At 44.3% G+C, this 23416-nt stretch overlaps 1 protein-coding gene across 1 annotated transcript in view; it reads right to left on the bottom strand.

Moving 5' to 3' along the window:
- RIMKLA (ribosomal modification protein rimK like family member A) overlaps nt 1-22600 on the bottom strand; it is a 30625-nt gene extending 8025 nt beyond the window's left edge. The window contains exons 1-3 of the mRNA XM_066376020.1: nt 22331-22600; nt 9267-9497; nt 4964-5050 (exon numbers count right to left, since the gene is read on the bottom strand). Coding sequence (XP_066232117.1) covers nt 4964-5050; nt 9267-9497; nt 22331-22493 — 481 coding nt within the window. The 5' untranslated portion in view covers nt 22494-22600. The remainder of the gene's footprint in view (nt 1-4963; nt 5051-9266; nt 9498-22330) is intronic.
- Between the last annotated feature and the right edge of the window lie 816 nt (nt 22601-23416).

Here is a 23416-nt window from a genome sequence, read left to right as displayed (position 1 = left end):
TATTAAAGATGGGAACAGTAAAACAAGAAAGGGCCTAGAATAAAAGAAGCAACAGAAGACAGACTAGGCAGGGCTGCTTTGGCTCTCTAGAAACCTCGCGGGAAGGAAATGAGCCTACACTGAGAAGTTAGAGAAAAGGGGGCCTTGGAGACAGGTTGAGGGAAGTAGCCCAGGATTAGCTGCCACTGCCCATTGCTCCCCTGGCTGTAAGCCTCGTGGGGACCCTTAGAGTACAGCAGATGCATGTTTGTGGGGAAAGAAAAGAGGGAGGGGGATGGGAAGGATGCAGGCATGCTCCAAATGGGACAGCACACCCAAACACCTTTTTAAAATTGTTTCATTTACACTTCATACAAGCCTTATGAAGCCATTAGGACAAAGATAGCTACTTTTGTTTTATAGAGGAGGAAAATAAGGGCCCACAAGATTAGTCACGTTTTCATAGGCACAGGCTACAGTGGTTCACTGCCTTCTTCAAATTTACTTCCATGTACTAGAGTCCAACAATTGCTGTGACTTTATTTACTCCCCATCCATTTTCCCTAAGATACTATGTGCTACACTAGCAATGAACAAAAGAGTGTATAATATCATACTTATACACTGAAAACAACAAAATGCTGCTGAAGATACCCCACATTCAGGGACTGAAAGACCTAATATTATTAAGATGTCAATATTCTTCAAATTGATTGACAGATTCAATGCATTCCCAAGCAAAATTCCAACTTCCTTTTTTTGCAAAAATTGACAAAATTTGGGTGATCCTAAAATTCATATGGAAATGAAAGGGACCCCAAACAGTCAACACAATATTGAAAAAGAAGGACAAAGTTGGAGCACTTACACTTCCCCATTTCAAAACTAAATATAAAGTTACAGTAATCAAGACAGGGGGGCCTGTCATAAGAATAGACATACAGATTCAAGAAATAGAATTGAGAGCTCAGAACAAACCCTCTCACAGTTAGGCTTTGATTTCTGACTATAGTTCCAAGAACATTCAATAGGGAAAGAACAGTTTCTCCAACAAACGATACTAGAAACCTGAATGTCCACATGCTATAATGAAGTTGGACTCTTACATCACACCATATACAAAAACTGAATTCAAAATGGGTCAAACACCCAAACGCAAGGGCTAAAACGATAAAACTCTTAGAAGGGCCCACAGGTGTAAATTTGTGTGACCGTGGATCACACAAGCACAATATGACATCAAAAGCACAACCAAAGGAAAAAAATAGATTGATTGGATTTCATAAAAATAAAACACTTTCATGCATCATAGGACACTATCAAGAAAGTGAAAAGACAACCCACAGAGTAGGAAAAGAGCATGTTTAACTTACATGTCTGATAAGGGTATATTAGCCAGAATACATAAATAACTTAAAAATTCAACAAACTAATCCAACTGAAAAATGGGCAAAGGATCTGAATAGACACTTCTCCAAAGAAGATGCACAAATGACCAATAAGCACATGAAAAGATGTTCAACAACATTAGTCACTAGGGCAGTGGTTCTCAAACTTTTTGAAGTCAGGGCACATTTAAAATCCTACAAATAACTGTAGGCACACTATATACAAATTTCTGAGAAATATGTTATAATAATTAAGTCAAATATTAAAGAAAAAAATATAAAGTCCAAACGTGCTTTTATGGTAATTAAATGAAATAAATATTTTATTTTGACATTAAAAACATTTTTATGTTACATTTTTTAGTTATGTTTTTTAGAACTTATAAAAAAGAGGGGTTAAAAAAAAGACAAAAAAGTTATCTTTTTATATATATAAATACACTTAGTAAGATTTAGTAAATTTTGCAGGTCCCAGCACAAATGTGTTTAGTTTTTTCATTCTTGTATTTATGAGAAATATGAGCCTGATGTGTCCTAGCAATTTCTTCAATGTTTGCGCATATATTTGAAAGACAAACTCTTATTTCCTCATCAATACATTGAAGAATTCCTCTCTTTTTACTCTTAATTGTGTTGAGTACAGAAAACCCCCACCATACATATCATCTTAACTTTACACCAAACAAAGGATAAAAGAAACTTGCCTCCAGTCTTTCCTGGGAACATGGGGGGTAGTGTAAACAATCCAGCACCACAGCTTAACAGCCTTTTGCAACCTAATCAGGCAATTGAGGTGGGAGGTTGGGCAGACGGTCAGCTTACAGCCAATTCCCCACACTTCTGTCCCCCAAAAATCTAAACTCCAAAAATCCTGTTGGTTTTTTGGTCCCCAACAGGCACATATTTCTCTGGAATACCATAGGGTGCACCTGGAAATCTTCTAGGGTGCACCAGTGTGCCCTGGCGCACACTTTAAGAACCACTGCACTAGGGAAACATAAATAAAAACCATAATAAGATACTACATTATACCCACCAAAATGGCTATAATAAAACAAATAAAAAATGAATGAATGAATGAATGAATAAAATAAGGGTTGGGAGGATGTGAAGAAACTGTAACCCTCATACAGTCCTGGTGGGAATATAAAATGGCATAACGATTTCATATAAAATGGCATTTTCTCTGAAGTTAAACATAGAATTACCAAATGACCCAGCAATGCCACTCTTAGGTATATGCCCAACAGAAATGAAAACGTATGTTCACACAATAACCTATACACAAAAGTTCATAGCAGCAAATCACAGTGGCCACAAAATGAAAATAACCCAGATGTTCATCAACTGATGAATGGATAATAAAATGTAGCAGATCCACACAACAGAACATTAAGTCATAAAAAGGGACACAGTATTGGTATATGTCGCAATATGGATGACCCCTGAAAATATTATGCTAAGTCAAAGTAGCCAGACATAAAAGGCCACATATTATATGATTTCGTTGATATGAACTATCCAAAATAGGGACAGCTATAGAAACAGAAAGTAGTAATTGGCAAGGACTGGGAAAGGGCCACTGGGATTGACGCCTAGTAGATACGGGGTTTCTTTTTGTGGTGATGGAAATGTCCTGAAATTAGATAATAGAGATGGTTGTAAACACTAGTGAATAAACTAAAATCCACTGAATTATATTTTTCAAGAGTGAATTTTTATGTGAATTAAATCTCAATGTTTTGAATATTTAGAAATACTAAGGTTTCTATTTAATTTGTTATTGTCAGTCTTACCTTTCTACAATGTGAGCTCCTTGAGGACAGGAATTTTTTATTTGTCCCTTTCTATATCCCCAAGAATATTGCCTGGCACTTTGTAGGCATTCAATTAAAATTAATTGAATTTTCTGTTATATATATAAATATTTTACCACAATTTAAAAAAAATGAGATGAGTTGAGAGACTAGTTTTTTTTTGGGGGGGGGGGTTTGTGGTTTTTTTTTTTTTACAGGGACAGATAGGGACAGACAGGAACAGAGAGAGATGAGAAGCATCAATCATCAGTTTTTCGTTGCAACACCTTAGTTGTTCATTGATTGCTTTCTCATATGTGCCTTGACCGTGGGCCTTCAGCAGACTGAGTAACCCCTTGCTCGAGCCAGCGACCTTGGGTCCAAGCTGGTGAGCTTTTGCTCAAACAAGATGAGCCCGTGCTCAAGCTGGAGACCTCGGGGTCTCAAACCTGGGTCCTCCGCATCCCAGTCTGACGCTCTGTCCGCTGCGCCACCGCCTGGTCAGGCGAGATTAGTTTTGCATTTTAGCATCACACCATATCTGAACAGTATTAAGAGCCCCACCTTGCCACTCACATTCATTTTTTTCTTATTTAACAGGACCCTTCTTAGCTCACAGGTTGCTTTGCTCAGACCCCTGCTTCTGTTTGTTTGCTCAACTCAATTCCTCCAGTTCAAATTCCACACTTCAACTTAAGCCTCTTTTTCTTCCAATGAACTTTCCCTGCCTCACGGCAGAGCCAGCCCTCCCTCTGCTCAGCCCGAGCAGGCTCCTAGGCATGCCTGCTGCAGCGGCATCACCCTGCAATGCAACGGTCGCCACTCTCTTTACATCGGAGCCCTTTGAGAGTGGTGACTGGGCCTCGTTTGTTTCCACCACACAATTTCTGCATCACAGGAACTGCTCATTACAGGTCTGTTTAGGGTACCTCCTCTCATGCCAGATGCCCTGAACATCTATGTATGCCATCTGGGCATCATCATGAGCTACCTGCTCACAGACGTAGGAGGACTGCGTTCTGCTGCATCCATCCTCTTCAACATGTACTGAGTTCCTACTGTGTACTGAGCACATAGTAGGTCTTACAGAGACAGAGAGGCATAGGACCTCTTCCCACCCCCTGAGCAGCTCCGGTCAAGAAGGGGATAAAGCGCACAACCTATAACTGTCATAAAGTGTAGCACTGTGCTATAATCATGGACAAAGTGCTATGGAAACATAGAGGGAAGAGCGATTAGTTTTGTCTGGAAGAGATGTAGAGGGAAAAGGACGTCTACAGCTGGCCTGAGAGGATGAGCAGAAGTGCACCAGAGGGCAGAGGAAGATGGCACTGCCAGCGGAGGTTTAGAGAGGAAAGCGCATGGTGAAGGAGAAGCAGTCCGGAGTGGACACGGAGGGTCACGTGGCCACAGAAGTAGCAGAGAAAGGTGGAGGCTCTTCGTCCAGGACCTTCAGTGCCATGGGGAGGAATACAGACTTTGGCCAATAGGCGGCAAGGTTCTTGAGGGGGTTTTTTGACAGGGAGTGACAAGAACAGATCTGTTTCAGAGAAATTACTCCCCGGAAGGAATAGAAGATGTACTGGCAGCAGAGTTAGGGACACTAGAGTCAAGTCAGGGGTCTGCTGCCAGGGCCCAGGGGAGGGGAAGGAAGGGTGGGGCGGAGAGGAGGGGACAGAGATCAGGACTACAGTGCAGGCTCCTCAAGGGGGAGCCCTGTTCTCCCGGCGGCGCTCCATGCCCGGCGAGGGTCTTGTGGTGGAGCTGCGACCCTAAAGGAAGCACAGGAGCAGCACTGACCCTGGTGTCCTCGTGTGCTCTTCACCACGACCGGGTAGCCCAGGGGCTCAGCTTCATCAATCATTTTTGAAAAGTCTTCATGCCCACCTGCCAAGAAAAGGTGAGAGTCAGTGAAGGTAAGGCTGATGGTCGGGGAGCAGTTGGCCCAACACAGCAGCCTCTGAGGGAACTCGCTCAAGGCCTCCTGGCTCTCTGATAAGCAATCCCAACCCATTCAATCCGGCAGGTGTGCACTGTGCACCTGTAATATAAAAGGTGGGAGCAGAGAGATAAGAAAAGCAACATTTACTGAGGACTTCTATGTGGCAAAGGCTTCACATGCTCGAGTTCATGTAATCCTCATCACAATCCCTTAGGCTAGGCAGGTATTCTTCCCTTTCAAATGGCTGCCCTATGCAGAGTTCTCAAATGGCGCTAAAGATTCCTACCTGCTGCTACACATGCCTTGTATAATCCTCTCCCTTGAGTGTGGGAGGGACCAGTAAATGATAGGGTATCATTCTTGTGATCAGGGCTATTTTGAGTGAATTAAAAAGGGATGATTCGTGGGCCCTGGCCGGTTGGCTCAGTGGTAGAGCGTTGGCCTAGCATGCGGAGGACCCGGGTTCGATTCCCGGCCAGGGCACACAGGAGAAGCGCCTATTTGCTTCTCCACCCCTCCGCCGTGCCTTCCTCTCTGTCTCTCTCTTCCCCTCCTGCAGCCAAGGCTCCATTGGAGCAAAGATGGCCCGGGCGCTGGGGATGGCTCTGTGGCCTCTGCCTCAGGCGCTAGAGTGGCTCTGGTTGCAACATGGCGACGCCCAGGATGGGCAGGGCATCGCCCCTTGGTGGGCAGAGCGTCGCCCCATGGTGGGCGTGCCGGGTGGATCCCGGTCGGGCGCATGCAGGAGTCTGTCTGACTGTCTCTCCCTGTTTCCAGCTTCAGAAAAATGCAAAAAAAAAAAAAAAAAAAAAAAAAAGGGGGGGGATGATTCGTGGTGGGCCTGACCTAATCAGTTGAGCCCTTTAAAAGAAGGTGAGGCTTGGCCCTGGCCGGTTGGCTTAGCGGTAGAGCATCAGCCTGGTGTGCGGGGGACCCGGGTTCGATTCCCGGCCAGGGCACATAGGAGAAGCGCCCATTTGCTTCTCCACCACCGCCCCCCCTTCCTCTCTGTCTCTCTCTTCCCCTCCCGCAAGGCTCCATTGGAGCAAAGATGGCCCGGGCGCTGGGGATGGCTCCTTGGCCTCTGCCCCAGGTGCTAGAGTGGCTCTGGTCGTGGCAGAGCAACGCCCCGGAGGGGCAGAGCATCGCCCCCTGGTGGGCAGAGCGTCGCCCCTGGTGGGCGTGCCGGGTGGATCCCGGTCGGGCGCATGCAGGAGTCTGACTGTCTCTGCTTGTTTCCAGCTTCAGAAAAATACAAAAAAAAAAAAAAAAAAAAAGGAAGGTGAGGCTTCAGAAAGACCCCCCTGGATCCTTGAAGGAGCAAACTGCCATGTGGTAGAGAAGGCCATGTAGTAGGGATAGTGGGTAATCTCTAGCAGCTGAAAATGCCCCTCAGTTGATAGCCAGCAAGAAAGTGGGGACCTCAGTTCCCACAAATACAAGGAACTAAATGCCAACACCAGTCAGCCTGGAAGAACCCAGATCTCTGATGAGAGGTCACAGTCCAGCTGCCCCTTGATTTCAGCCTGCTGAGACCTGAGCAAAGAACCCAGCAATGCTGTGGCTAGACGTCTGACTTATGGAGACTGTGAGAAAAGAAATGGGTGTTGCCCTGACTGGGTAGCTTGGTTGGTTAGAGCATCGTCCGGAAGCTCAGAGGTTGCCAGTTCAATTCCTGGTCAGGGCACATACAGGAACAGATCAATGTTTCTGTCTCCCTCTCCCCCTTCCTCTCTCACTAAAGTCAATAAAAAAGAAAAAGAAAATAAATGGGTGTTATGTTAAGCCACTAAGTTTTTAGTTGTTTGTTATGTAGCAATAGAAAACCAATACCCAAAGAAACCAAGCCCGGGACTTGTCTCATCCAAAGTTAAGGACTCAAAAGCCTAAATTGGCTCCACTATACTCCCTTAGTCTTAATTAAAAAAAAAAAAAAAAAGAATAACAGTATGTATTAAAATTTTTCTAAAGTGTTTTTACAAACTGCATTGATTTCCTATACATTTGCATCTTGGGGGGGGCATTATTCTGCCACAGCTGGTATTGTGGTTCACCAATTTTCATAAAGCAAAATACTCTGGAATACTAATTCTTGTTCTGTTCACAAAAGTGCTAATGTGTTTTTGTTTTTAAATGAAGAGGTATTATAGATAATCAGGGACATCTCCAAAAAGAGAATGTTTTATAAGAAGGAAACTCCCAACTTCCTAACACCTTCTGATAAATTTAACTCCTCACTAGCCATCCTCTTCCTTCCCTTCCAATACAGAGAAAGAGGGGTCTTTATTATCTCAGGCTATCCCTGCACCTGTATTTTGGACCCCTTTCCCTCTCACTTCCTCAGGGATCTTGAACCATCAAGTGTCCCCTCTTTGCTGTATCTTCAACCTCCCAGTTCCTAACTCTATCACTACTTTACCCGTTCTCTCCCATCCTAGACAAATAAAACCCCTGTTCCTTGACCCTGCTTCATTCCTTAACTACAACTCTGTATCCCTACAATCAAGCTACTTGAAAGGGTTTCCATTTCCTCACTTCCCATTCATTTCCTCATCCTTGACAATTTGGCTCCTCCCCATCCCTAAACTGAAGCTGTGTTTATTAAACTCCGTTTCTAAACCCAACGCACATGTCTCAGTGCTACATTACTTGTCCTTCCAGGATCAATCAACACTTTTCATTAGCCCAGCCTTCCTGGAATGCTCTTTCCATTGGCTGCCGTCATCTCTTTCTCGTCTAATCTCTTTACCTGTTCCTCCTTTGTCTCTTGTACGGGTCCTTCTTCCTTTACCCATTTCCCTAAAGGAGTTCCTTCCTCGTGAACCCTCTTTTATTAAATTTGATTTTTTTTATTGTGGTAAAATATACCTAATATAAAATGATCATTTTAACCATTTTAGGTGTACAGTTCAGCCCTTTTTCATTTATATTCCCCCTGAATAATCCCATCTACTCTTGTGACGTCACTTAACATAATAAAGGCATCCAAATCCACTTCCCTAGTCTACACCTCTTTCAGGAGCTACAGATTCATTTATCCGCTGCCCACTGAACATTTTTACCTACGTATATTATAGACACCTCATAGAGAACCTGTTCCAAAGTAAAACCATCTCTCCTCCACAATCCCTCCCCCCTCCCCACCAACCTGTCTCTTCTCTCCCATGTTTCTAGTCTCCCAGAGCATTTGCTTTCACATCTGGTTGCCCAAACCAGAAACCAGAGTCACTCTTGATTCCTCTTCTTATTCCTCCTATCTAATAAACCATCATGTCCTATTCTTTCTATCTCCTTCATAATTCCTGAAGCTGTTGACTTATCTTCATTCCTACTATGGCCATTTTGTTTAGACCATCACTATTCTTGACTGGTGTAAAGACTGCCTCTACATATCTTATCTCTACTTTGCTTCTGTCTAATTCCTTCTTCACAGTGTAGCCAGAACTCTGATCAGGCCACTTCCTTGCTTAAAGCCCCAAAACTTCCTGTTAGTCTCAGGATGGCCTCTAATCTCCTTCAACTACTGTATATGGCTACTTCTTACCTTTCCAGCCTTGTATCTCAACTCAAACTCCCTTACGTTCTACAGACTACTCAAAATACCACCAACTGGTCATTATTTCTCATGCTTCTAGGTTTTTCTTTTTCTTGCTTTCTGCTTAGACTACTCCCTTTTCCCCCTTGCTTAGCTGGATAACTTCAGCTTAGTGTAGCTATTATTTCTTTTGAGAAACCTTCCTCAATATCTTCTAAACTTATCAGGTGTTCTGCTACATATTCCCACCTTGCACTAACTCTACAATGACACTTACTACACTGCACTGAACTTGCCTGTGTACTTGCTGTTCTCTGCCTCTGATGAACTGGGAATGCTTTGAGGGCAGGACCCTTACTTACTGCTATAGTCCAATGCCTGGTATGGTGGTTGGCTCATAGAACGTACCAGATACATATGTAATGAATGAATTACGGAGAGAGAGAAGCAAACGCACTTCAGACAGAGGGAATGACCATGATAAAGATTCAAGATGTGGAATAACTTAAGACGAACAGCTAGCTCTATATGGGAAACTAACCAGACACTCGAGGGCTCCTAAGGAGAGAAAGCACAGAGATGCAGCTGGGAAAGATACACTTCAACCCTGTTTCAAAGACACTCACCATAGGAGAAGGTGTCTGGCATGGGGACCCCGTGTCCGGCCAGCTCCTGGAATGTCCAGAATTTGTTGATGCAGTTTAAAATGCTCTGTGGGCGGTTGACTAAGCGGCAACCCAACTTCTCCAGGTGTCGCAGGACCGTGATGTCACTGTCCGATTGCAGCGAGGGTGTGGACACCCGGACAAGCACTACATCTGGGAAAGTAGTGAGTGCCTTCTGGTTCAGCTGTAGGCCTGCAATCAGAGGACAAAAGTGAGCTCTGTGCTTGCCATCATCCAGTCCCACCAGAAGAACTGGTTTCAACAGACTCCTCAAGATTGAACCTAGCAGGAAGATAGCCTTGCAAATGGCACTTGGATATCCTGTTGTAACGAGAAAGCTACAGTCAACTTTATATTCCAAACAAATGGGCAGAGCATGATTATGAGGAAACACAAAAGAATGAACAACAACAACAAAAAAGGTGGCATAGCAAGAATAATCCGCATTAGAAGACTCCACAGGAGATAATATAGAATAATCCAGCACCTTCCTTCCATATAGTACTTATATTACTCCACGTATAGTGGCTTAGAAGGCTGGAGACTTACTGAAAGGAAGCACTATAGCTCACTAAGGGATCCTTACTAGTCTTTTATGACTTACCCATTGAAAGTCTATCTGATATATTATTTAAGCATTTAAATGATTTTAATGAATATAATGAATGCAAAAAAATGTCAATGTTAAGTAAAAAAAACAGGGAACAAAATCATAAATACAAAAGATAGAAAAAGATAGAAAAAGATAAAGGAAACCAACCAACACTTTAACAGTGGGTAACGAATTACAGGTGATTTCCTATTTTATACTTATCAGTATTTTTCAAAATGTCCCCAAATGCATAGTACATTCGTAACAACAAAAAAAACTTCAAAAACAGTCTACTAAAAATCAATTTAACATTAAAACTAGAAGGCATCCAAAGACAGTTGATCTGGATAGCAAAAAAAAAACTGGAACCCATGTTACACTAGGTAAACTGGGAGTGTTAGCTTGAAGTAGGGACTTAGAGGAACAAGTAATCTTCAAGTATCTGTAGGGTGTCCATGAAGAAGAATGACTTAGCTTGTCCTCCATGACCCCAGGAGACAGAGCTGACATGTCTGTTTATTTCTGTAACCCCAGCCCCTAGAACAGTGCCTGATGCAGAATAGGCACTTGATGTTTGCTGAATTGTAGGGAAGCTACAGGAACATAGATTTGGTATCTATTCCAGTGCCTTAGAATAGAATGGGCAGAGGCTCACTGGTCACCTGAGGAGCCTCTGCCCAGAAGGAATGCAAGGGTCATATAAGCTCACAACAACCTGCTCAGTCGATAACCTATGGTTTGCATTCTGTAAGTAGTTATCTAGGCATCTATGGTGCACCAGCATCTGTGGATGGATGGTGGACACATGAAACGGGATGTGTAGAGTAATGAGACTGAGTTCCGGGAATAATGTGGTCTACCTTAGTGAACCTTAAAGGAGTTTCCAAAATGCTCTAAACAAAACCTATGAAACACAGTTTCAGAACCATCTTATAGGCTTTTACCTAAAGCACCTTCTACTTCATAACTGATATTCTGCACAATCATATAATTCCAAGAAAACAAAAGGTGTTCGTGAAATGACTATTTCTTTATCAGGGTATGGATAATATTAAGACAAAAACAATAAGCAAAACAAAATAAAATAAAACAAGCAAACAAAAACAGAAATACAGTTTGGATCTAACTTGCACAGTTTCCCCTCATGTCTAGGAGATATTTCACCAATTTAAAATAAACAAAGTAGGTGTAATCATTAAGAGAAATTGTTTTAGTACTTCTGCTGAGAGTGTGAACTCAGGAACTGGAACATAATTCTCACGGATGATTTATAAAGGGCATTTGGTTACCTTCACTTTGCCATCAGGAAACAGTACCAAATATACATGCCTTTTCCTTTGCCACTTATAGGCCCTGTAGGAGATAATAGGAAAGGGGCTAGGGGGTCAGCCCTGTATAGTATCCTCAAAATTGAGAGAAAAAAGAAAAGTCGGTGCAAATGGTGAGGAAAAACTGAATACTCATGGAAAAAGCAATAGCTCAGAACAAATTACAAAATGAAATAATATATTTTTTAAAAAATGCTTTGAAACTAAAATGCTAGGCATAGTATGTCAGGCGCTGGCATTGGCATTGCATAGACATTTTACAAAGCAAGATAGGACAATGGATGGAGATTTGTACCACCTGATGAGAAAAACGGCTTTGCAACAGAAAAGTGACCTAGAGAAATGAGAAGCAGCAGAATCATCTAGCTTTTAAATCCCAACATGAGACCACAGACGGACAGTTACACTTCCAAATGCGAAGAAAAGAATTCAATCATTTCTGGAAATACCAACCACAAAGTAGACAGAGACAGCTCAGCCTCAACAAGCAGATTCACATACACCTAGGAAGTCTTACCAGGACTTCATCTCTCTTCTCCAAAGGTAAATCTTTGGGCCTGGCTCATTCCAACTGAAGCCTTTAATAAATGAAGAATGGAATGTTAAAGTGTAGCTGAAAAGGCTCTACCAAACAGTTAGACAGGTCTGGGCTCTGACTGTGCTGGCTGTCCAGCTCTGTGCAGAGAGGGACAGGACAGGTTTAGGGATACAGGGCTCATACAACCAGTTATTTCTCTGCCCAATGACACAGCTCCAGCATTCTTGTTATGGGCAACTTCACTGGCCCTTGTTCACCCCAGTCCTCTGCTGTCTAAACCTAGTTCATATCACCATTTCTAGAAGTAGCAGACAAGAGGCTGCCACTCACCGTGGCTTCAGTGGGGACAGCAGTTCCACAAAGATAGGGCCAAGAACAACTTGAATTTAAAGCTGGCCCTTGGCAAACCTGTCAGTGAATTCTGAGACCCTCAATCACTTAAGTAATCTCTCTCCTCAGGTAAGGACCTGATAAACTCAATACAGTATGGACCTTCCCAGGATCCTTAACACTTCTCCACTGTAATCTGCAGGCTTCAAGCTGAGGGAATGAAGAGCTGGTGCAAGACATCGGGGAGGGCAGGGCTCTGCTTGGCTGCCAGCGAACTGCAGGAAACCCCTCAGAGAGAGACTCGTCTTCAGATCACAGGATATCATGAGCGTAAGTGTCCTAGTGCTCTTGGCGTCACCTTGACTCATGCGGCGGGGCAGGGAGAAGGAGCTGAGCTTCTGGAATATTTGGGTCTCCCAGACTCCGAGACTGGGCTTGAGACTTACTATTTAGCCTCAATATTTTTTTCCATATTACTTCTAAAAAGAATAGTCTACTTTCATGGGTACTCATGTTCTGATTTCCTTGTGAACTCTTTATTATTTTTTTTGGAAATATTTTAATGTATTAAAAACAAGCTAGAAAAATACATAACTTTTCCCAAAGAATTCAGCCTGTTTTCTAATCTATATATTGGGTTAAGTTAATTCTACAAAACTAGACTTTCTGTATTTGTATATACAACAGCAGAGAAACACACTGTATAATACAGAGAAACAGCTTTTTTTTTTTTTTTTTTTTTTTTTTTTTTTTTTAATAGAGACAGAGAGAGAGTCAGAGTGAGGGATAGACAGGAACAGACAGACAGGAATGGAGAGATGAGAAGCATCAATCATCAGTTTTTCATAGCGCATTGCGACACCTTAGTTGTTCATTGATTGCTTTCTCATATGTGCCTTGACCGTGGGCCTTCAGCAGACCGAGTAACCCCTTGCTTGAGCCAGCGACCTTGGGTCCAAGCTGGTGAATTTTTGCTCAAACCAGATGAGCCTGCGCTCAATCTGGCGACCTCGGGGTCTCAAACCTGGGTCTTCTGCATCCCAGTCCGATGCTCTATCTACTGCGCCACCGCCTGGTCAGGCGAAACAGCTTTTGAAATACAAATCAATCTTGGAAAGTAAAGCTCTAAAAATTAAGAACCATTCTCAATCAGTCATACCAACAGAGGGAAGAAGCAGCATGGATAATAAATAAAAGGTGCAGTCACTCAGAACTGAATTTGGCCAGCGGTTTTATTGAGCATCTGTTGTTTTAGGGACTTTGCTAAGAACTTTCTCATATATCATCTCATTTAAATTAGAGAAGTCTTGTAATAGGGATCCCCACAACAGATTTGACTGTAGAAGTCTTTTCCTGTACACAGAACTGATATATAATGGGTCACCACCCTTTCAACCTATGTGCGTGCTGCACTAATTTATATGTGTGTGCCCACACATGCATATGTGTCCACACACACACACACACACACACACACACACACACACACGCAAACACACCCTTAGCCTCACAAAGAAAGCTTCAAAACTAAACTTGTTTCTAGCATGCCAGGAAAAGAGTCTTCATGTACAAAGCACCCAGCAGATACAAGAAAAGAGCAGGACACCATAGCATGAGAGTGAGAGCAAGCCAGGACCTCAGGGCAGCTTTCACAACCGTCAGCAGATCAGGTAACAACAGTGGCTGCTAGCGAAGCTCTGAAAGTTGTCAGAAAGGAATCAATATTATAAATAAAGTAAGTGGATAATCCATTAAGGGCTTCACATTATGTTGTGTTATGAGAAAGATGTGCCATCCGAAACATGAGCTGGCTCATCTCATGCTCTGGGTTTTCCCTCGTTTCTTCCTACCTTATCCTCGGCATTTTCTCATAAGGAAGCTATTTTTATTCTTAACAAGAAGATGCCATCAGTGGCCCTTTTAAAGTCCTTTATTATAGTGTCCAAAGAAATATCTCACCTCCACCTCATTAAAAGCTTCAGTTATTAGGTGGCCACTTTCTACTAACTGCTATTTTGAGGTCATTTAATTCAAAGCAGCCTTTACTGGACTGGTGGAATGAGTCAGACACACTATTAAGCAGGCAAAGATGAACTAGGTGGTCTTTGCCTACCAGGAGCATACAGTCTCCTTCTGGAGAAAGATATACACGCTAATATTCATTCATTCACTCCCTCAACACACATTTATCGTTTCATGAATTCATTCAGCCAATATTTACTTAGCACCTACTTTGGGCCAGGCCCTGTGCTAGTTTGGGTTTACCCAGAAACACTCCCAGAGATGAGGACTTGAGTGCAGGAGATTTATTATGACAGTGGTTTATGTCAGGAAACACTGTTAGCAAAGTGGAGAAGGGAATGAGGCAATAAAGGGTGTGTTATCAAGTGAATGACTACTTTGGCAACTGGGGCTTAATCCTACTGCGCGACAATAGGAAATGGTTCAGTGCACACATCTCAGTTATCTCACCAAGGGGTGAGGGAGCTGGTGAGTTACAATTTTTAATACACCAACTCACTGGTGGAGGGCTGCTCCAGGGGCGTGGTGTTAAATCCCCGGCCCTTCTGGCTGGCCATGCATGTGTAAGCTAAGTGGCTATGCTCCTGCGACAGGGGAAAGCCCTCACAGGGATTTGGGTGCTGGTGGTTCGAAGTGTGGCCCCATCACATGGTAAGGGCAAAAGGCACATGGGAGGCCACTGCCAGCTAAGGCTGGGAATGGGGACTGAGGTTTGTGAATGTAACAAACACTATTCTATGGAATTTAAGAAAGACACCACCCAGCTGTGATTAATGCCACTGATGACCTCTGCAAAGCACCTGACTACTAGGAAGGATTATTAGTCTGGTTTGGCAGAGGTGGGAGAGGAGGCTACCTTTTACAACACAGTTTGAGACGTGCTGGAGGAAGCAGTTAGAGATGATTACCTCTTGAGCTTTCAGAAAGGAGATGTTGACTCATGGTGCATCTGGGCTCAGAAAAAATGTGTAAAACTAATAATTGCGTAATGTCTACCTCTTAGAAACTAATCGATAGGAACAGCATAGCATCTTATAAGCACTGAGTTCAGGGATATCTCAGGGCTAACCTATTTTTAAAGGCATTTCAAGAAGTCGAGACAACATGAGATGAAAGACAATTATGGCAGAGAGGTCTCCAAGTCAGAGGCTTGATGGAATTCCTTGCTGTCATTTAACAGCTTGGCAAGACATTAAAATCTCTCTGGGTCTGTTTCCTCTTCTGGGAAATGGAAGGGTCCCAGAACTTGGAAATCTACCCAGCCTCACAAGCCCCACCCTCACCCCTTCCCACCTCACCAACTGGATCTTTCTTTCACCCATGAGACAAATCTCAGCTGGGCCTTTCTCCCATCCACATCAGTCAGCCAAGACTCGAGTCTCCCAGGCCATGTAATTTTCCTGAGCTCTGAGCTCCACCTGGCTCTGTCCTTTCTACTCCCACCTTCCACTTCTTCCCATCTATCTCCACTGTGCCCTGGGAGACTCAGTGGGCAGCAAGTCCCTTACCTTCAACCTTTTCAGTGAGTGTTCCCTTCACCTTCTTTTCCTGGGTTCCCTGAACCCTGGCTCTCCCCAGGAACACTGCTTCCCCAGCAGTCCTCCCAAGTTGTGGCTGTTCTCTCTCCCTCGCACCTGGGATTATTGGGCGGAGAGGCAGGAGGGATATGCTCCTTGCTCCTTGTTAGGGCTTCCAGAATATTCTCTTCTCTCCCTCCGAAGCCTGACTCTCAGCAGATTGTACAGCACCCCACTAGTGCAGTCAGCTAAGGACCCCAGTCACTGCCCTCTGCCCTTGTCACTCTAGCTCCTGACTCACTGATCCTCCCAGGAGCTACCATGCATGGAGTTACAGGAATGAAGAACTGTTGTTCCTGTAAGTTCCTCAACACAAAGTAACTTGAATTTAACATTATCTCACAGCGGAGTCCTTGAGTTACTTTTTAATAGTGAAGAAGGATTTCATAGATTCAGAATTTTAGATGTGTAATAGGCAATATGAACCCCTAATAAGGTGACATGTCTCAGCGAAGTAAAGTGGTCCGGTGGGAGTGGAGTGAGGTGAAGCTGGTGCTGATGTACCTGGTGTCATGGACTCCCTGACAGTAGGGGGAGTGACCAGGAGGTGTGGATGCATGGGAATGACATAGACCTCTCTGATGATGGCTATACCGCTTCCACCAGGCAATCCTAACAAATTTGTTGGAAGTGTTATGGTAGCAAAAATGGGTGGTTCAAAGATCTATAAGTAGGGCTTTGAGAGTCTCTAAGGATCCTAATCTATGGTTCTAGAACTCTTCCCAACTCAGTTCATAAAGTGTCCCTAAAACTGTTATAAATATAAACATAAAATACACATCCGGCCCTGGCCGGTTGGCTCAGTGGTAGAGCGTCGGCCTGGCGTGCAGGAGTCCCGGGTTCGATTCCCAGCCAGGGCACACAGGAGAATTGCCCATCTGCTTCTCCACCCCTCCCCCTCTCCTTCCTCTCTGTCTCTCTCTTCCCCTCCCGCAGCTGAGGCTCCACTGGAGCAAAGATGGCCCGGGCGCTGGGGATGGCTCTGTGGCCTCTGCCTCAGGCGCTAGAATGGCTCTGGATGCAACAGAGCAACGCCCCAGAGGGGCAGAGCAGCGCCCCCTGGTGGGCATGCCGGGTGGATCCCGGTCAGGCGCATGCAGGAGTCTGTCTGACTGCCTCCCCGTTTCCAGCTTCGGAAAATGAAAAAAAAAAAAAATACACATCCAATCCACCTTCAGTCCTTGGGGTCAGCCCACAGATATAAACATGAACCCATGGGGTAAAGTTCATGTCAGTTTGGAAACATTATATAGTAGGTGCTTCCAACCACTCTCTGACCTTTCCATTAGTGCTGTATAGTAGTTTATTCGAATTACAGGGTGTCAGGCACAGGCCTTAGCAAGGACTGAGGTTAAAGCTCACCTCTGTGCAAAAAGGTTAGCATGGTACCCTTTACTGCTAGTGTCTTCTTACACAATAATGAGAGTCCATCCTTTCTCCATGAGATCTCTGTTGTCTTTTGGAAAGCTGCAATAAGATCATTTTCTCATATAAATTTGGTTAGGATTCTTCCTAACCCAAGCTTTTTAGATCTTACTCACCTGATTACAACAAAGAGCCAAGTAAAAGTATCCCAGAACACCTAAATGTAAAGAAACTGACTTAGAAATTGCCATGTGGTCACCAGATTTTAGCTCTGAAAGGGGAGGACTGCTGAATCATTCTGCTAAGGAACAAACCTGGATTTTTTTCTGTCTTGGTTTCTGTCCCTGAGTTTGTGACTATACTTGTTTTTTGGGACAGTTAATCGTAAAGACCTGTGTGTGGTCAAAGAACTTAAGTTGCACTAATGACTCTGTCCTGATATAATGGCTCATTAAAAAAACAGTTACACATCCAATCATAATTTCCCAAACACAGACGCTAATTACAGTTAAAGTCTCAGGTACTTCAAATTGGCCTTTAAGGCACCTCGCTCAGTCATCCAACAAACATTAACTGAAGGCCTACTGTGTACCATTATAGAGCACACATATGAGGAATCCCCAGTCATTTAGCGGGAAAGGGAAGATAAGCTTTGTAAATAGGTAAATTACAATAAAATATAATGAATGCTATTTTAAAGGGTGTGTGCAATGTTATTTGGCAGCTGATGGAAGAGAGACTGCCTGGAGCCAGGGTAGGGAGTTCTAAGAAACAGTTTATAGAGATGAGTGACCTAAGCTGGAAATGAAGGATGAATGAAAGTTTACCTTGTGGGAAGGAGCCGGACCAGATGGGTATCTCAGGCAGAGCGAATTTCAGTGCAAGCTGCGGGGTGAAGTCAGTGCAGGCTGATGCATGGGGCGGAGTGGGAGAGAGGAGACAGAAATTCTGATTCTGCTGAGACCAGAATTACTGAGTATTGGTCCTTATTGTAGGCCTGGACACCCTTATTGATGTTGATAAGAGTTAATATACAGAAAAAACCTAGACCTGTGCTGGCACACAATAAACTATATATATAAAGTCTACCGGAAAGTTCTGTCCGTTTTTGGAATAAAACAAAATACAAATTCTTCTGACTTAATTCATGTGGCACCCATCTTGAATATTTCCACACCAATCCTATCTTCCGAATATGGTCCAAAATGGTTTGCTGAGCTGAATTAAGCCTTTCTGCGATCTCCGATGTTGTCAGAAAAGGATCTTGCTCCAACATGGTCTTAACAACATCGTCATCAATCAAAGATGGTCGCCCAGAACGTGGCTTATCAGAAAGGTCGAAATCACCTGTTTCGAATTTTTTGAACCATCTTCTACATGTACTATTATAAACTGTACCTTCACCAAACACTTTCAATAAATTTCTACATGCTTTTGTAGCATTTCTTCCTTGTTGAAATTCGTAAAAATATAGTGGTATAAATGAACTTTATCAGTAGCCATGGGTACACTATCGCTTCACACATAAGACTAATGTGAATCAACTTTGTTTTAGTTAATTTGCTACGTCAGTATGTATACATTAAGTGATAAAAATAGAGAGGCATACATGCGCCAAATAAACATGTGCTTACGTGTCGAAACTTGTGATAGAAACGGACAGAACTTGGCCCTGGCCGGTTGGCTCAGCGGTAGAGCGTCGGCCTGGTGTGCGGGGGACCCAGGTTCGATTCCCAGCCAGGGCACATAGGAGAAGCGCCCATTTGCTTCTCCACCCCCCCCCCCTCCTTCCTCTCTGTCTCTCTCTTCCCCTCCCGCGGCCAAGGCTCCATTGGAGCAAAGATGGCCCGGGCACTGGGGATGGCTCCTTGGCCTCTGCCCCAGGCGGCAGAGTGAGGCCCCAGAGGGGCAGAGCATCGCCCCCTGGTGGGCAGAGCGTTGCCCCTGGTGGGCGTGCCGGGTGGATCCCGGCCGGGCGCATGCGGGAGTCTGTCTGACTGTCTCTCCCCGTTTCCAGCTTCAGAAAAAAAAAAAAAAAGGAACGGACAGAACTTTCCGGTAGACCTTATATATTTATATATATATATATATATATATATATATATATATATATATATATATATATATATATATATTTGGCTATTATTATGTGCATTTTGGTGCCACATTCACTACCATCCAGTTGAGAATAATTAATAAATATTTGTTGAATGAATGAATGAATGAACCTGTGGTTTCTAAGAAGGAAATGAAGATGGGTATGATTCTCATAATGCTACATCCAGCAGAAAGCTGAAGGGCAATGTGCTCTATGGGACTGCTTCAGTCACCTGTAGCATTCCACTTTCTCCACTAGTTTCCCCACCCAAATCTGTGTGGAGGTACTGTCTCCTTCACCTACTCCTTCACAAGTCTCAGGAAGGAATAGAAAGGAATGAAGGCACAAAGACTTTGTAAAGGTGGTACCTTAACTTCCTAAACCACAAAATTACTTTGCAAAGTCACTCTCTAGCTTCAATTTAATTCAATTTGGTTCAAGTCCACATCTACTGGGAAAAGTACTATAGGTTACAGATGTCCCAAAGCATATTTACTCCACATCACGGGACGGGGTTTTAGGACATCAAGTTCTTAACTGTTGTCCTAACTAGTTGCTGCTAACTAGCTGGATGACATTGAACAAGTCACTTCATCTCTTTGGGCATCAGGTTCCTCATTTGTAAAATGAAGGGGTGAGAATGGATGCTCTCAAAGTCATTCTCAGAGCTCACATTCTGTAATTCTCAAATGGGAACTAGCACCCATACATTATAACTATTTCTGTACTTCAGAGCCAGTAAACAGTTATTTTCAGAGGAATATTCTCATTTAGCAAATTGTCATGGGTTGTCTATAGTTTGAGTACTGAAGAAACTGGGAACTAAAGCCCATAATCTTTATTCATTCAAAAACGTTTGAGTGTCTGCTATGCACGAGGCTCTGTTCTAGTCACTCTGAAAGCACTGAACAAAGCAAATGAACTCACTCTTCTCAGGGAGCTCACTTCCTTGTGCTTTAATTAATAAATTACACAATAAATAAATATTTGTGTGTGTGTGTGACAGACAGAGAGGAACAGATAGGGACAGACAGATAGGAAGGGAGAGAGATGAGAAGCATCAATTCTCTGTTGCAACACCTTAGTTGTTCATTGATTGCTTTCTCATATGTGCCTTGACCAGGGGACTACAGCAGACCAAGTGACCCCATGCTCAAGCCAGTGATCTTAGGTTCAAGCTGGTGAACTGTGCTCAAACCAGATAAGCCCACACTCAAGCTGGCGACCTCGGGGTTTCGAACCTGAGTCCTCTGCATCCCAGCCCAACACTCTATCCACTGCGCCACTGCCTGGTCAGGCAACAAATAAATCTTTTTATTGCTTTAAAAACAATGATCCAATAAGCTTGCTTTAAGTATTGTGATGTGCTTGACTCTCTCTGAACTAGCAAAAAAGTAAAAAAATGCATAAAAAATACATTTTCAATTTCTCTATCAACTAGGCAAATAACCGTGTAGATTTTGTTGTAGTTTAAAAAGTAACTCCTGGTTCATGAATTGACTGAGATCCACATGAATTCAGTAAAATTTTAAGATACTAAACAATAGGGTTTAAATGCTCCCTGCAGCTCTAGTATTTAATTTTTTCTTTTTCTAGGGCTGAGTCTTTAAAATGGGGTTTTAGATATAAAACAGAGAGCATCTCCCTACTCTTTCCCAGCATGGGTGGTGGGTCTACAACAGGAACACATGAAATTTTGGTTACTGTATCTGAAAAAAAAAGGCATCATTACAAGCTGTAAATAAATAAAAAAGGAAGAGCAAACAAACCAACTTTGGGGTTAAAATACAAGGTTTAGATCAGTAAAATATAACCAATTATCCCATTTAAGTCTGGCACTGACTCAGAATTTTAGAGCTAGAGGAACCTTAGCCTGTGATTTTATAAACTAGAAACCTGAGGTTCAAAGACATAAAGTGACTTGGCAAAGGCAAAATCAAGATACTTGTTAGCAACAAAGCTGTAATAAGAATCCAGATCGGCAGATTTAGTGTACAGGAATTTAGTTCTACATTAATTGAGAGTTCCAGCAAGTCAAGGATAGAGAAAGTTGACAGACAGTTTTAGATTAAATGTAAGACATCTCATGTTTGTGGTATATTTCCCCAATAGGCTATATATACAATCTGATACTACTTGTGAAGGATTTAGATAAACTTTTGGATGAAATATCTTGGACAGATACATTCCCCTAAGAAACAGTTCATATTCATAAATCTCTTTTTTAAGTAGTCAGTTCAGAATTTGGAATCCCTCTCCAAAGAGAAGTAAAGAGAAGAGAAGTAAAAAAATTAAAACAAGTATGGTTTAAATAATATGAATTGTATCCCAAGAAAAACCCTCAATTGGGCCCAAAACCCCTGGAATCCCCAACCATCTTGAAGTGCCTGCAACCCTGGAGGGAAGTTCCTAAACCACGGATTCCTAAATCAGAGAGTGCATAAAGAATAACTAAAAATATCTAAAAACACAATTAATCTATTGAGGTCAGGGTCATAGATGATAACCATGTTTTTTACCCAAAAAAGTCTCTTGGACACAGCAGTAAAGAAATCAATGAGACCAGAATGGTCTTTACCTGAAATCTTGGATTTTCTGGAATCAGAATTCAACATTTTCAGGGTGGAGGATAAGTTTAAGAAAAACCATCAAAGACCTAGTCTCCCTCTTTACACTCAAGAAGTGACTACAATCTTTCTCAGATTTCTCCCCATAGGTAGGTTCCTAGTTTGGGAGTGATACTCTGTAGTGCGTTACTAACGCTTACACACTTCTGGAAAACTTTTAAAACACTCATCTTAATGGCAATTTTGTAAACTTAACGTGGATTTCTATAAATCTAAACTGACAGGGTAGTGATGCAAGCAGAATTTGCAAATTTGGGATTAGCCACTTGATTATCCTCGAACCTCCACGCGGCTTCAGGTAAATTCGAGTTCCACCTAAAACAAAGTCCCCTAATTAACTCCCGCTCTCAAATCTTGGCCTCAGGGCAGATGGTGGTAATCAAAAGAAGCTCAAGGTTAGGAGCTGTCTCCAACCCCAAAGCTCTCGCCGGGGGACAGCAGCTGGTTTCGCACCCGAAGGAGAACTGCCTGGGGGAGCCCCGAGGGGCGCGCCCACTGGCCGACTCTCGGGAACCGCGGCGCGCCCTCCCGGGGCCGGCCTCACTCACCAAGGTGGCCGCCGACGACGGTGACGGCGATCTGGTCCATGAACACCGCCCGGAAGCGCACGTCCCGCTCGGAGCAGCGCTGCCGGAGGGCGCGCAGGATCTGCACCTGCGGGTAGTCCTCGCGGATGCGCCGGTCCGTCAGGAACCAGAGCTGGGAGCACATGGCGGCCAGGACGACGGCGCCCCGCGCAGCGCGGACCCCCTCGGCTCCCCGAGCCGCCCTCTCTGGCAGGCAGGCGATCGCGCGCCGCGGACGCACTCCCGCCGGTGCGCCAGGCGCCTCTGCAGCCCTGACCCAGCGAATCTGCCGGCCACTAAACGCCGCCGCCGGCCCCGGCCAGCCAATCAGCGCGCGGCGGCGGGCGCGGGCCGGCCGCGCGGCCAGCTGCAGAGGCGGCCTGCGGCTGCCGGGGGAGGGGTGACGGGGCCGGGGGCCTGCGGCTGCCGGGGGAGGGGATGCTTGCTGGGCCCCGAGCCACTGGGGCCCGGAAGCCGCGGGCGAGCGACCGTGAGCCGGAGAGTGGGCATCCTGCCCTGGACCCCCACCCCCAGTGGGCGTGGCGTTGCCGGCCGGGGTGGGGCGGCTGGAGAGGGAGGGGCCGGGGCGGTGGCCTGGTGGATTGGAGGGAGTGGCTCGGCTGACCGACTAACGGTGCGTAGCGGGATGTGTCCCAAAGGCGATCACGAACATCAGAGGCTGGGGCGGCCGGTGGCCACCTATAGGGCCTGGGCAGGCCCTCAGGGACGTCCCAAGGGGGACTCTGGAGCCTGGCGAAGGTCACCTGGCTAGGTACCCGGTAGGACCCTCGCCTTGGAATTCTCTGCCCCAATACTGGCCCGCAGCTGGAGGGGGGGGGGGGGGTTAGGGCGAGTTGGGTTTTAGCTGTCTCCTGTTCAGATAGTTCGCAGGTACGTTTCTCAGGTTCTCAGATTATTTCACCCTGGATACCCCCTCCTAGTGTGCAGCAGTTCTGGGCCTGTAGAACCCCAACGTGATGTAAAAGAATCTGACTCTTTCTCCAAAGGGACCACTGACTGGTCTTCCCCCTCGGTCTACAACTGAGTCATCTTTGAACAGCATCCTTG

This window comes from Saccopteryx leptura, chromosome 3, assembly GCF_036850995.1.
Source record: "Saccopteryx leptura isolate mSacLep1 chromosome 3, mSacLep1_pri_phased_curated, whole genome shotgun sequence".
Taxonomy (NCBI): Eukaryota; Metazoa; Chordata; class Mammalia; order Chiroptera; family Emballonuridae; genus Saccopteryx; species Saccopteryx leptura.
This window is presented reverse-complemented; position numbering and strand designations above follow the sequence as displayed.